The sequence below is a fragment of the Populus euphratica genome, unplaced genomic scaffold, assembly GCF_000495115.2.
Source record: "Populus euphratica unplaced genomic scaffold, PopEup_1.0 scaffold20.1, whole genome shotgun sequence".
In the NCBI taxonomy this organism is placed as follows: domain Eukaryota; kingdom Viridiplantae; phylum Streptophyta; class Magnoliopsida; order Malpighiales; family Salicaceae; genus Populus; species Populus euphratica.
Window position 1 is genome coordinate 2,746,450 of NW_011499854.1, and position 15,217 is coordinate 2,761,666.

Sequence of the window (15,217 nt, forward strand, 5' to 3'; positions counted from 1 at the left end):
AATTTAGTAGTTTTTATGTTATGAAAAATTACAGTTTATATTACTAATGAATATAAAATAAGCTAAACTATAAAATCATTAATGCTGTAAACTGGTATGCGCAGTAAAATTTAAAATATAAACTGTAATTTTAAAAAAATAGGAAGGGTAGAAGGAAGAAGAACTAAATTATAATCATGATGAGTTATTTTTTTCATTTAATATTAACAGTTTTTATTATTTTATTTAAATTCAAGAATTTACCTAGATTCTACAGTCTAGACTATAAGATAGTTGACCCTCTACGCTATCAATTCTCAAGTCCCGAGCCATCCCTTTTACACTTGCTTTTTGACAAGGAGTTGATACTCCCTACAGTAAATTTCCAGTGGGTCCCAAGGCCTCCAGTCTATTTTCCTCTTCACCAAATCGAACTGTACCGTTAAGAACTGCACGCTCTCCCCGGCAACACAACCCCCATCTCTCTCTATAAACACCCTCACTCCCCCCCTGGCCCCCTCTCTAGAAATTCCCATTTATTTATTTAAAGCTTCACACTCGCCTTCCACAACACCGACGTTGCTTCCTCCTCCATTCAAATAATCAAAAGCTTTCTTTATACTCTGAAACCAAACACGCCACAACACAACTCATAACAGAAAACCGAGCACTCCATCATTTGACCCTGTCTCTCTATAAACTGACCTTCTTAAATTAAATTAAGGAAATGGATCTTACAACCGCATCCGGAGCTAGATCCGGACCCGAGCTTGACGAAACCGGACCGGATTCCTTCCATCTCGGTGAAGATATCCGTCACTTAATCGCTGCGCCATCAGAAAACGCGAGCTCTTTCACTGCTTTACTAGAATTACCAGCTAACCAAGCCGTGGAGTTGCTTCATTTGGACTCGGGTAAAAAACAGTACCCGAACTTGACTTTTCCCTCGAACACTTCCGCCATATTCTCCGTTTTTAATGGCGGTAGTAATTCAACGGATTCCAGCCCCCTTCCGTCAAACTCGAGCTCGAAGGATCTCGAGAAAGCATCAGCCATTAAGCGTGAGCCATTCGAGACGGGGTCTTACCTTGATTCATCTCATCCGTTGGTCTCTGATCCAACCGTGGATAATTCGGCGCCAAATGCAAGGCCGTCCTCGAAGAGAAAGGAACGAGAGAAGAAGGTAAAGATTAGGGTTTCTTCGAGGGAATCTTAAGATTTGTGGCAAATTAGTGAATGATGTGTTGAATTGAGATCAATTGTTGTGAAATTAGGTTAAAGCAGCATCAAAGAGGAACAAAACTGAGAGTTCTCAACAAGAAGAAGACATGCTGCCTTACGTTCATGTTCGAGCTCGGCGGGGACAAGCAACAGATAGCCATAGCTTAGCAGAAAGAGTAATTTGATTTAATTTTGTCTAATTTGATTATTATTAAGAAGTTGATTAATTGGTAATTAATTGATGTGCTAATTTTATTTTTCTAGGCGAGGAGAGAGAAGATTAATCAAAGAATGAAGTTATTACAAGAACTGGTCCCAGGCTGCAATAAGGTTAGTTAGCAAGATATGGTAATGATTTAGGTTTTTTGTCTTTTTAATTAATCATCATTTGATTGTGATTTGTTTTAATTATGATTACCTTAAAAGCGGGTTTTGGGTTTGGATTATGTGAGTTAATTTAAGGTGGGTTTGTCATTGTCACCTTTTTACACGAGAAAAAGTTGTCCTTGCTTTTGCACCAAGAAAAGTGTTATCTGGGTTTCATGGTGGCATTTTTGTAAATTTATCTGTTTTTAGTGGTTTTTCCTTTTGTTTTTTGCCCCCTTTTGTTTGTCAGAGGTGCCTTTTGAGGATAGTTTGGTCATTTCATAGATTCTGGGACCGTGATTCAGTAGAGATAATGCCGTGTTCCAATAAAATGATCCGAAGACCCTTTAAAGTTTTCTCAAAGATTGACCTTAAAGTTTATGGAAATGACAGGAATGCCCTTATGGGATTAGACCAGAAATTTATCGTGTGGAAACTAGCTGGAGGTGCCTTGAAACAGTTAATGTTCTTGCTGTATATATTGATTGGGTCCCATCTCCTTGGACATAAAAAAATCTGGTCCCAGTTTGAAAGGTGAATGGTACCAACTTATCTTACAAGTTTGGTATTCATCTTTGATGGACGATGAAAAAAATGACAAAAGGCTTCCATGGGAGAAGTTTATGTGCCTAATTTTCTAGACCTAACTGCAAAGAGACATGATGTGATTGCTGATAATCAAACCTATATAATTTGTTAAAACAAAGAATAGACGGGTTTTTTTTTTTAATTTTTCTCTTCTCATCTAGCTCCTGATGAAAGGAAATACAACATGGATATATTTTGCTTCCTGTCTGAATAAAGTGATTTTGACCACGTATAGATTACAATAATCAGTGATTAACCTCTCTCTTGGGACCACTAATTGTGATTTTCTGAAGTTTCAGAAAGTAACAGAAGTTTAATTGTCAACGTGACTGCGCTGTAGATGCTTCTCATGCATGTTGCTTCCGTTTGCGTTTCTCTTATAAAGCGAGCACGTACAGCATAAGAGGCTATTACCTGGAATTGAAACCATAAATTAGTTTTGGGACCTTATGTATTATGTAAATGCGCTTCGACTCTAACTGGGATTAACTGAGCAAAAGGCCATAACTGGAATGCCCCTTTTGTGTCTTCTCTACACGAATTATTTATTGAATCCTAAAGTTTCATGTTATAGTCCACATGCACATAAGCACTTTATAAGGGATTCTTGTGGGCTTCACCAAAATTTCTTCTAGTACTGAATATGTTGTAATAAGAGTGTGCGGATTAATCAGTGTTCAACCTTAACTCTTGATCAAGTCGTCTTTTTCTTGCTAGATGTTGCTGCCATATCTTTTCTGTAATTCATGGTGTAAATATTAATACCACCGAGTTGAAAGTTCAAAGTTACACCCATGCAATGCTGCCAGCAAAAATATGCCTACTGCTTTCTTATCTGCAGATTGATTATTGGCTTGTTGTGCTTGTATTTGATCATTGTTTTTTTAACTAGGATTGCTTTTCAATTTAAAGTGGAAAGAGTAAAAAATGAAGCCCAATCCTTTTGTATATACAAATAATATTAGTCTCATCATAAATAACTGGCATGGTGGTCTCTGTAAGCAAACATATATATATATATATATATCTCACATGTCTAGTTATATACATGTCTTCTTTGCTTTGATCTGATCGAATTATTTACTTGAGATTATCTCTAACTAGCTGCCCCTGGATCATTGCAGCTTGCTTCCTCTTTAAATTACAACTTGTCTTAGCTATTGAAAGTTATCTTTCTATGCAGATTTCTGGTACAGCATTGGTTTTGGATGAAATTATCAACCATGTGCAGTCCCTGCAATGTCAAGTGGAGGTGAGAATTTCTTCCTTTTATTTTTTTTTTGGTTTTAGGGGTGGGGAATTTTAGGATTCATAAACAGCAGCAGTTAGATCAACTGTTCTTGGGTGGGTTGGGCAGGTGTTAAAATAATCTTAACAGGATAGGAAAGGGTGATTCCAGTTTTTGAAGGTAGATGGGGGTTTCCCTATTTTACTTAAACTACTGGGTAATGGGAGAAGGATGTCACATTCGACCACTTGATGTGCCCTCTCATTGAGGAGCTGCAACATCTATAATTCTAGACCACTAGATTTGTTGATTTTTTTGGATGCCATTTTTTGTATCATCTCTGTGTATAGATGCAAAGCTTCTAGAATTGTCAAGCTCGTATCATCTCTGTGTATGTTAGAAAGCTGACCTACTTCCATAATTCAATGCCATGATCTTATTCTGGTTGTCTTTGGTTCCAGTTCTTATCAATGAGACTTGCAGCAGTTAACCCAAGAATTGATTTCAATCTCGACAGCATGTTGGCTGCAGAAGTAAGTATCGGTTTTTGTCTTTCTATTTTTCCTCCTGGGTTTCGTGCCATAGCACAGCAAAAGTTTACACCTTGTGTAGCTGCATGCTGGTTGAGCTCTTTCTATATACCCTTCACAAATCTGCTCTGGTGCATCAGCTGTTCACCACCTTGAAACACTTCTACTTCTATTGGATTTCTAGATTTTCAGTGCGTATTTGTTATGTATATTTTATTAGCATTTTGCCGGTGCTTTATTAAGTAGATGGAAACAAAAAAGTAAGCTTTTGTAATTATGATACAGTCATCACAATAAATTTACATCTGTTTCCTGGTAGGACAGTTTTCCTTCACTATTATGTGCAAAGCGTTGGGTCAAATTTGGGTCATGCCATGCCATGCCATGCCATTCCATTCTATCTACATAAATTTTTACCTTCAACTGTGCAGTTGTTCTGGAACGGTTGGTCTAAGGTCCAATTCAATTATATCTCCTAAGAAAGTACACTTTACCTTGCCTATTGTATTTGTTGATTATGTTTATGGCATTGCTGGTTTACCCTGTACATTTGAAATCACTGAATTTTCCCAAGCACTGTGGCATTTCATGCCATGATCTGTAATTTAAATGAAATCCTGATGCTTCATTTAAATTATTTCCTTGGTAAAAAACATTTCCTTGGTAATTATAATTCATTTACTTCATAATCTTCACAAGTTTATGCAGTAAAAATGTATATGAATTAGCTAATTTGCTGCTCCTCCTAAACTTGCAGGGTGGATCTCTAATTGACAGTAACTTCCCAGGCATGGTAATGCCTCTGATGTGGCCAGAAGCCCAAGTCAATAGAAACAGACACCAGTTCCAACAGCACTGGCAGTTTGATGCGCTTCACCAGCCAATTTGGGGAAGAGAAGAAGACACCCATAACTTCATTACTCCTGAGAACTCTCTTTTGAGTTACGACTCTTCAGCAAATTCAGGTAGATTACATGCTAGTTTATCCTTTTATATATTTTGTCAGGAAAAAAAACAAAAGAATGAAAGAAACCAACGTCCCTCATTATCTCATGACGCCTGCCTATCTTATGAATAGAGAAGGAACTTTAAATACAAAAGGATGCCAGAAAAAAAAAAAACCCGCATTTAGAAGAAAATGAACACTGTTTAATAAAAGATCATATCATAGAAAAGGTAATTCATGCAAGTAATTTTTCCAATTTTTAAAAATGTTCATCTATTAAGATTTGAAGTATACATAGAGCATTTTATGTTTGGATGTTGAAACTGGTAAGGGAACTTGATTGCTGGTTTCTAGCTTTGCTCGTATTGCTTCAAAATCCATGGCGACTGTTAAAACATGGACGGTGGAATCTGTTGTCTATGATCATTAACATTTTATGAGTTCTTTATAAGGTGGAAAAGTTATTAGGTCACTCCTTTTTGTTTCAAACATGAATAGATTGAAACTTGACTTAAATTGTCGTTGTGATGCAGCATCTCCGCTCTCCAATCAATTGGAAATGGAAGGCAGAATGAAGCTCCATCAGTAGCTAGTACTGTATATATCAATATTAGCAGTTGGCAGGAAATGGAAAGGAGGCTTCAAACATTTAATCTGGTTTTCCATGTCTTCAGTTTACCAGTCAGTTGGAAATCCAGAATTCTCTAGCTGGGGATGAGAAATTTCAGCTCGTATCTCTTGTATAGTTATAAATCTACATGCGATTTACTACATACATATATCTATACTAACTCATTTGAGAGTCATTCAATCCAATGCTACATGTGCGAGATGGTTGGTGATTCATATTGTAGAAACGAACAATGGTCGGTTAACTATTATGAAAGCCGCCACCTTTTACCGCATCTTAATTTTCCTCCCAATTTCTTCTCATTGTAAGGTTTTCACGCAGCAAGTTTCAGGATCTATTTGAGTTTGCCTGGCCCAAAAATCAGAACTTGAAGAAGCGAACACTTCAGTTCATGAGTTTATGGAATGTTTGGAGCAGCTGCTGAACCATCCATTGTTTCTTTTGTTTTTTGTGTGTTTTTTTATTGTTTTGATATGGTAATGTTAAAAATAAATTTTAAAAAATAAAAAATATTATTTTAGTATATTTTTAAATAAAAAATATTTTAAAAAAAGAATGATTTTTTTCCTTGAAAAAAGGAGCTGCAAATAGACCAAAACAACAGAAAGAGTTATCAGTCGAGAGCAAAGCTCAAGAAAACAACAAAAGATCCCAAAGGAATGCCTCTACAAAGATCTTTACAATATTATTATTTTGATTAAAGGAAAAAAACATTATGCAACCTTGGCGCTTACAAATTGAAAGCAATAACATTCTCAATGCATGTAATAGGTTTTCTTCCGTGTGTTTTGAGCAGTTTCTTAATGATTATGACAATTGATTAATAAAATTTTCGTATTTCATTAAAAAAAGAAGAAGTCAGAGGTAGGGTTGGTGATCATGGTCAATGATTGAAGTTTGTGAAGAGGTTTAACGAAAGAAAGAATGTGACGGTGAGTTGGGATTCCACTGGAGCTTGCTTGGGAGATAAGAGTAGGCCATGTCTTCTTGGGTTCATTGGATGTACAAACGGCAATGTTTTGATATCAAATTACCCTAGTAAAAAAGAAGACAAACTCTCTTTCATACTACAATACTCTCCCATATAAAAGAAAATGCCATGGACTTGGACTTACGTTGCAGTATTTGCAGTATGAGGATCATCTTGCAATTTGTTAGAGGATTATTTTGTTATGGTTAACACACCATGCTCATTTTTCGTTGATGACTAAAACTTGGATGTTTTTTTTTTTTTTGGCATTGTTACCTTGCTGCCACTTTTTTTGTATCTTCCATCTTTTTATCTTAAGAAAGTTATTATTCAAGGATTCCATTCTCGTTGGATGTAGATATGGAAGTCCTTCTGGTACCTGGACTTCTTAAAGTTGATCAAGTAATTTCAAGGAGAATATGTTCTCCAAGGAAAGGAAAACCTACGCTGATTTGCTACATGTGATCAACCAGTAGTTGATACGGTAATCATTGGCGAGTTTGATTATTATTATTATTATTATTTTAATTAATGTGAATGATTGGACTAATTTGTATATATTTTGATTAATTTTATAGATTTTAAAATTAATAATCATGTAAATTTTTAATAATTTTAAAATTTATAAAACTCAAACAAATAATTTTTAAAAAATAAATTTAAAATTTAACCATTTAACCCGCATCTCTTAAAGTTATCCCCAGAGATTATTACCTATATATTGCGTGCTAGTTTAAATTTTTAACTGGGTTGTCAGATATGCTATATGTAGTGGATGACGTCTTTCTGTCTACCAAATGTGTAATCATGGCCGCGAATGAAATGGACTGAGACACTAGCTATGTTTGGGATCTAATTGGAACCTGAGTTCAATTAACAATACTGATCATACCCTTATCCTTGATGGTGAAATATTGTTGTCTGAGGAGTTTGGCCCCAGAATTCATAATTTGAATTCATCCCTGCTATATCTCAAGTGAGCTGTGGCTAGTTGATGTGACAATCCCAACTGCAAAGCCTGTTTGTCAAGATGATTTCCGGTAACAAATGAGGAACGTTGCTGGATTGTTAGTTATTCTTACTTTTACAGGATTGCTAGTTATTTTGCAGGAAATGTAAGTGACATCACCTTCTCAAACATAATCATTAGCACACAATACTATGATCCGTCATGGTGGGGAGAGCAGAGCCTATTATTTATGTGACAACCTGTCTGCGATACCGAGTTCAAAAGAGGGTAATATCTAACCTTCCATTCACCAACCTTGCAGCGAATTCTGAATATGGCGTCATCTTGTTAGGTTCTAAAGGTGGCCTACTGAGCAACCTGAGATTCAGTGGCATGAATCTGACTTGCAGAAGATGGGCAAATTATCCAGGTGGGTTGGTAGACTACAGACCTGGATGCCAGGATGTTGTTAATCACGGTGCAGCCGGGATCATCATGGAATATATCGAGGGCTTCGAGGTTGAGAATGTAAATATCAGATAGTCTAATTATCAAAATGAACTGTGGGGTAATCCTTTGGATTTCAGACCTTAGACTTTAAATAAAATTTCTTAGATCAATTTCCTTTCTGTCTGGTATAAACAAATGAAATAGCTAGGAAACCATGCGAGCGACCGTCCCGCAATGTCATTCTTGGATAGAAACAATGGAGTGAAGTTCCGTGTTTTTCTACATTCGGGGCGCAGCTGATCTTTTGAAGACTCATCTCGAGAAAACACTCTTTGCAATATGTAAGTAGAATATTTTCCTGGGTTGCACGGTTCAATTTTTTTTAAAATATATTTTTTAATAAAAATATAATGATATAATGATATTTTGAACATGTTTTCTAATAAAAAAGAATTTATAACAAATAATGAAACTTAATTTCTAATCAAACATAATATTAAATGATAAATTTTAAAAAAATCAAATAAAAAATTAAGTCAATTTGATTAACTTGTCAAATTTATAACTCGAGTAATGAGATAAGAACAAATCAATACAAAGAAAATTCAATGTTGAAGGATTCTTAACGTGAGTTATGAGACCGAAATAATTTTTTAGGACAAAAAAATAATCCGATTTAAGTGTGATTAAAATACCAAGATTAGCTATCTTGATTATGAAAGCAAGACATATCTATAGAAATCAAATCAAAACAGATTATAAAACTCAATTCTCAACTGATCTAGTGTTGAATAATGAAATTGAAAAAAAAATTCAATAAAACATAAAATACAAAAAAACAACTTGAATCTACTCATATTAACCCCTTAAATATTACTTTTGAGTCACGAGGCCAAAATAATATAATAAAAGTAAATAATACAAATCATGAAGCCTAATTATCAAATAACCCAATATTAAAAGATGAAATTAAAAAAAAAGATTAATTTAAAAAACCTTGAGCTAACATGGTTAACTTGTCAAACCGAGTCAACCTTTTAAACTCGTGATTTGTGTCATGAGAGTAATAACTCAATAAAAAAAAATCTAATAATAAAAAATTAATTAAAAAATTAAAAATTTAAACACTATTCTAATGAATAATATTGGAAGAACTCTTTTTTTTTTTTAAGTTTATATTTGATCATAATTGTAGATAACAAAGGATGTGATTAAATGTCAAAATTTGTTCAAGGACTACTTTTCCAAATAATTTGTTTAGGGACTGATAGCACTTCAACCAGTAGTTTAGAGGGTTGAACACATTTTATCCTTTCAAATAGCACCATTTTACTTTGCTGCTATTCAAGATTTGTAAACCTTAAACATAAGGTGTCAAAAAAGAAAGAAAGAAAGAAAGAAAACCTTAAACGTAATTAAGGGCTTATGTTACCTACGCTAGCGTGTCAAGTGCACTTTCTGGGCTTGCCATATTGCATCAAATGCAAGTTAGCCTTAAAATATCCTTATTATCAAACAAATAAACAAACAATTTTTTTATTAGCTGAAAACTTGATAAAAAAAAGTTATAAAAATAATTTTAACTTGAAAATATTTGAAATATTTTTTCAATAAAATGAATTTAGAAAGGCAAGTCTACGCTTAAAATTTGGTCTGTTTAGTATTATTTGATGAAAGTATTTGTTTAATGAACCATTAATTTTTTTTAAAAAAAATCATGTAGCCTTATATTTATTTATAGTTTATAAACACAAGAATAGGCACCGTTGAAAACCTCTATAAATTGGAAAACACATCTGCAGACCAATGAGACACGTGCAATAGCATCAAATGCACGAGCCATGATCCTGTATGAATGAAACACGTGTTCTTCCAGGGTATCTAAACGTCATAGCATCAAGTCCAACCAAAAATAAATAAAAGAAAGAGAAAAGAAATGTCTACAGTTTTTTTTTAATCATTTGTGTTAACAGACATTTTTCGTGGCTAGTTAATTGTGCATTTGGTCCCTTCATTATCAATTGCTTCCTGATTTGTCTTCTTACTATCTCTTTTTCCAATTTCATCCCCCTATTTCCTATTTATGTAACGATTTGATCTTTATTTTTCCAATCTCATCCCCAATTATCATCAAAGATTATGCTAATTTTAATACACACATAACATTACCATCATGAACCTAGCAACATGATGATTTGGCAGGGAATGATTGCAATTAGGGGTTAGTATCTGAATAACTCGGAAAAAGGGTCATTTTGAAGGTTTTTAATTATTCTTCTTTTTGTCAGAATCTTCAACCCAAAATAATCTTTTAATTCTCTAAATTGTATTTTATTTGAATTATATTTCAAGCAGTTTAAGTAATCCGAATTGGTCGAGTTTTAGATTCATTTCACTACTCCAATTAATTATTTTATCCTAAATTCCTTTAAGAAAATAAATAACTGTGTAAAATTAGGCCCTGGAAGATTTTCGACCATGCAATATTAGGTGTAAAGAAAACTAGAAGCCCATTATTTGAAAATATCATGATAAATAAGTATATAAATAAACAAAACTGTAATTTGAGTAATCCAAGTAACTTGTTTTTATCTTTTTACCAGATTATCCTTTTATAAAAAATAATTGCAAGAATTGATTCATATAGTTTGGGTAATAAAGGTTTTTTCTTGATTGGTGCTCGCCCCTAATTGCATCAATAGAGATTAGGGGAGGATATTAAAATAAAAAATTGTAAGAGGACTAGACAGAGAGAAAGCAGAGATCCACCAGAAACCGTGTTGCCTATGAATGCAAGATAAGGACAGGTCATCTTCAATACATAAAAACCTTGTCGGGCTTTGGTTCGTTTCCGATCCCCGCCTAACTGGACCTCTACAGTAACTTGCGGCCCGCACTCTCTCTCCCCAATTTGTTGCGTTTTAACTCTCATAGAAGCTTATTAAAACACTGAAACAAGGGTTGTACCGTACGTGCCAAGATCTTTCACCAGACCATGATTCTCTAGCATCAAGGACCAGAGCAACAAAGAGCTCTGCACTGAATGAAAATGAACAGAAACAATAAAGAGGGCAGCAAAAATACTCTGAAAGTCAATGTTCACATAAACACAAAAAAAAAAAAAATTATTTACCGTGGCAGTTAAATTATGCTGTTGTTCTTTGAAGAAAAAATTGGAGCGCCTTGGTTCCAAGGGTAATTCGTTTTTTTTTTTTTTGTTAATGGTCTATTGGTTATTAAAGAATTGTCATGGTGTATCTTTAATTTTTAATTTTTTTAGAATAGTAAAATCACTTATTTGCCTCTAAATCTAAAAGATAAAAATGATGGCTAGTGATATTTTTTCGAAAAAAAAACAATAGAATAATTTTTTTTGCTCTTAAAATCATAAAAAAACCAAGGCATATCTTCAAGGGCATTTTTATCTTTTTACATGGTTTTTATTCCAGAATTATGAAGGGCATTTTAGACATTTCATGATTGATAGTTATTTTTTTAATTAAAAAATTGTTGGTGTATTTTTCTCAAATATAAACTTGTAAAAAGTACACGAGTTTTCAGAGCAATATCTCTTAGTAAGCAAATTTGTTGTTTCATCATATTTTTTGAGGTGATGTTTTATTCTCTTTTTCTTGGTAGTTGGTTTGTCGCCAATAATTTCCTCCCTTTCTTTTCTCTCTCTTGTCTTATAAAGTATACCTTAGCCCTTTTTGTTTTTGGTATTTTAATTTTAATTTTAATTTTAATTTTTTTCAATTTAATCTTTATTATTTTAATTTTTATGATTTTTTTTAGTTTTTTTGTTAAAGTTTTTTTAGTTTTTAATTTCATTGTTTAATCAAAGTTTATGGTATATTGTTGTTTTTTCTAATTTGACACTTGTTCTTTTGATTTGATTTTTTTTGTTAAAGTTATTTTTTTTTCAATTTAACTCTTCAATTGATTTCTTTTGTTGCCTTCTAATTTATTTTTTAATTTGATTTTTACCCTCATTGTTTTAATTACATTTTTTTGCTTTAGATTCTTTTACGTGATTGATTTTTTTTCTTAGTTTTATCCTTTAACATTTGATTTGTTGGAAATTGAATGTCATAATTTTTTTATTTATCGTGCTTCTAATTTAATGACCCGAGTCACAGGTTTGAAAAACTTAATGTAGGATAATATTTGTTGGCTCATTTTCTTTTCTGATTTTATCGTTTGATATTATGATTTTTTGTAAAAAAATGATTATGTGGTCATCTTTAATTTTTTTTTACCAGATTATCCATGCCTCGTGACTTTGGCCATTTTTTTAATAGTCTTTTTTTATAAAAAAAATTATGTGTATTTAATTTTTAAAGATATTTATCTGGTTCATCTATATTTTTTTTGTTTTATATGTATGAATTTTATTTTAAAAAATAAAAAAATATTTATTTTTAGATAATAGTTATAATACGTGCAATTTTACGTTATATTTTTCATTTTATTTTTTTCAGTCATTTTAATATGTGTCTATTTCTATTATTGTTTGATTTTAATAAAATTATAGACTTCAACAAACAAATCCAATGAACACATGCGAGTAAATTTTCCATGTCATAAGACCAAATATTTTGGTCTTTAAATCTCTCAAATTTTCTAATTTTACTTTTAGTTATTGTTAACATTTTTTTTTCATTTCATTTACACATATAGTTATTGATTTATTTAATTAAATTCTTATATGAGCTTTTTGATTTAAACTTATAATTTTTTTATGTAAAAAATACATGTCAAAAAAACCTCCATATCTGAATTTTTTTGAAAAAAAAAAATGTGTGACACGCGGCGAGGCATCAATCAAATAGCTAGCAATTAACTAGATTACTTTTGGTTAATATCTTGGAAAATTATATAAAAAATTAATTTAAAGAAAAAAATTTTATTTTTTTTCCTCAAAAACGCATTTGAAATATAAAAACAAATAGGATCTAAATTTAATTACTTAGATCAACTATATTACAACTTTAAATACAAAATCATCTTAAGAAGTTTGATTTTTTTATATTATTTAAATTTCTTATAAATATGTTTCAAGATAAATATTTTTTTAGAATTTTGATTGCTGTGAAGAATATTTAATAAGCTGAATCTAAGAGTATTCTAACAATTAAAAAACACAATGTTTAGAAAATTTTAGTCTTTTATTTATTTTGGAATCATGATTAGGCAAGCTATGCGAGTAACACACTTAAAAATTGAAAGAAGGGCAGGAGTGTTATATAAATAACAGATCTAAGGTCTTCCCGAAACTCACTTAACCTTTGTATAAATCAACTATTAGCACAAAAAATCAACTAAAAAAATCTAAAATCATATATCAATTAAAATGATGATTATAAAATCTGATAATTGTTACCATAATTATATAATTTAGTAGTTTTTATGTTATGAAAAATTACAGTTTATATTATTAATGAATATAAAATAAGCTAAACTATAAAATCATTTATGCTGTAAACTGGTATGCGCAGTAAAATTTAAAATATAAACTGTAATTTTAAAAAAATAGGAAGGGTAGAAGGAAGAAGAACTAAATTATAATCATGATGAGTTATTTTTTTCATTTAATATTAACAGTTTTTATTATTTTATTTAAATTCAAGAATTTACCTAGATTCTACAGTCTAGACTATAAGATAGTTGACCCTCTACGCTATCAATTCTCAAGTCCCGAGCCATCCCTTTTACACTTGCTTTTTGACAAGGAGTTGATACTCCCTACAGTAAATTTCCAGTGGGTCCCAAGGCCTCCAGTCTATTTTCCTCTTCACCAAATCGAACTGTACCGTTAAGAACTGCACGCTCTCCCCGGCAACACAACCCCCATCTCTCTCTATAAACACCCTCACTCCCCCCCTGGCCCCCTCTCTAGAAATTCCCATTTATTTATTTAAAGCTTCACACTCGCCTTCCACAACACCGACGTTGCTTCCTCCTCCATTCAAATAATCAAAAGCTTTCTTTATACTCTGAAACCAAACACGCCACAACACAACTCATAACAGAAAACCGAGCACTCCATCATTTGACCCTGTCTCTCTATAAACTGACCTTCTTAAATTAAATTAAGGAAATGGATCTTACAACCGCATCCGGAGCTAGATCCGGACCCGAGCTTGACGAAACCGGACCGGATTCCTTCCATCTCGGTGAAGATATCCGTCACTTAATCGCTGCGCCATCAGAAAACGCGAGCTCTTTCACTGCTTTACTAGAATTACCAGCTAACCAAGCCGTGGAGTTGCTTCATTTGGACTCGGGTAAAAAACAGTACCCGAACTTGACTTTTCCCTCGAACACTTCCGCCATATTCTCCGTTTTTAATGGCGGTAGTAATTCAACGGATTCCAGCCCCCTTCCGTCAAACTCGAGCTCGAAGGATCTCGAGAAAGCATCAGCCATTAAGCGTGAGCCATTCGAGACGGGGTCTTACCTTGATTCATCTCATCCGTTGGTCTCTGATCCAACCGTGGATAATTCGGCGCCAAATGCAAGGCCGTCCTCGAAGAGAAAGGAACGAGAGAAGAAGGTAAAGATTAGGGTTTCTTCGAGGGAATCTTAAGATTTGTGGCAAATTAGTGAATGATGTGTTGAATTGAGATCAATTGTTGTGAAATTAGGTTAAAGCAGCATCAAAGAGGAACAAAACTGAGAGTTCTCAACAAGAAGAAGACATGCTGCCTTACGTTCATGTTCGAGCTCGGCGGGGACAAGCAACAGATAGCCATAGCTTAGCAGAAAGAGTAATTTGATTTAATTTTGTCTAATTTGATTATTATTAAGAAGTTGATTAATTGGTAATTAATTGATGTGCTAATTTTATTTTTCTAGGCGAGGAGAGAGAAGATTAATCAAAGAATGAAGTTATTACAAGAACTGGTCCCAGGCTGCAATAAGGTTAGTTAGCAAGATATGGTAATGATTTAGGTTTTTTGTCTTTTTAATTAATCATCATTTGATTGTGATTTGTTTTAATTATGATTACCTTAAAAGCGGGTTTTGGGTTTGGATTATGTGAGTTAATTTAAGGTGGGTTTGTCATTGTCACCTTTTTACACGAGAAAAAGTTGTCCTTGCTTTTGCACCAAGAAAAGTGTTATCTGGGTTTCATGGTGGCATTTTTGTAAATTTATCTGTTTTTAGTGGTTTTTCCTTTTGTTTTTTGCCCCCTTTTGTTTGTCAGAGGTGCCTTTTGAGGATAGTTTGGTCATTTCATAGATTCTGGGACCGTGATTCAGTAGAGATAATGCCGTGTTCCAATAAAATGATCCGAAGACCCTTTAAAGTTTTCTCAAAGATTGACCTTAAAGTTTATGGAAATGACAGGAATGC

General features: G+C 33.0%; 2 protein-coding genes across 4 annotated transcripts in view; both read left to right on the top strand.

Annotated features, from left to right (window-relative positions):
- Positions 1-426: 426 nt before the first annotated feature.
- Positions 427-5,763, top strand: LOC105122722 (transcription factor bHLH48-like). Of its 2 annotated transcripts, XM_011021993.1 has the most exons (7): positions 431-1,162; positions 1,254-1,376; positions 1,465-1,530; positions 3,338-3,406; positions 3,844-3,915; positions 4,670-4,877; positions 5,392-5,763. In XM_011021993.1, exons 1-7 carry the CDS (start codon positions 707-709, stop codon positions 5,445-5,447), a joined length of 1,050 nt encoding a protein of 349 aa, XP_011020295.1. In that variant the 5' UTR covers positions 431-706; the 3' UTR covers positions 5,448-5,763. The 2 variants fall into 2 exon arrangements, with proteins under 2 accessions (XP_011020294.1, XP_011020295.1); XM_011021992.1 differs by lacking the exon at positions 5,392-5,763 and having other exon boundaries at positions 427-1,162; positions 4,670-4,991.
- Positions 5,764-13,678: 7,915 nt separating this feature from the next.
- LOC105122723 (transcription factor bHLH48-like) overlaps positions 13,679-15,217 on the top strand; it is a 5,367-nt gene continuing 3,828 nt past the window's right edge. Inside the window, exons 1-3 of one of the 2 annotated variants that reach the window (XM_011021994.1) lie at positions 13,679-14,414; positions 14,506-14,628; positions 14,717-14,782. In XM_011021994.1, the coding sequence (XP_011020296.1) occupies positions 13,959-14,414; positions 14,506-14,628; positions 14,717-14,782 (645 nt within the window). In that variant the 5' untranslated portion in view covers positions 13,679-13,958. The remainder of the gene's footprint in view (positions 14,415-14,505; positions 14,629-14,716; positions 14,783-15,217) is intronic. The other variant, XM_011021995.1, reaches the window with a different exon arrangement.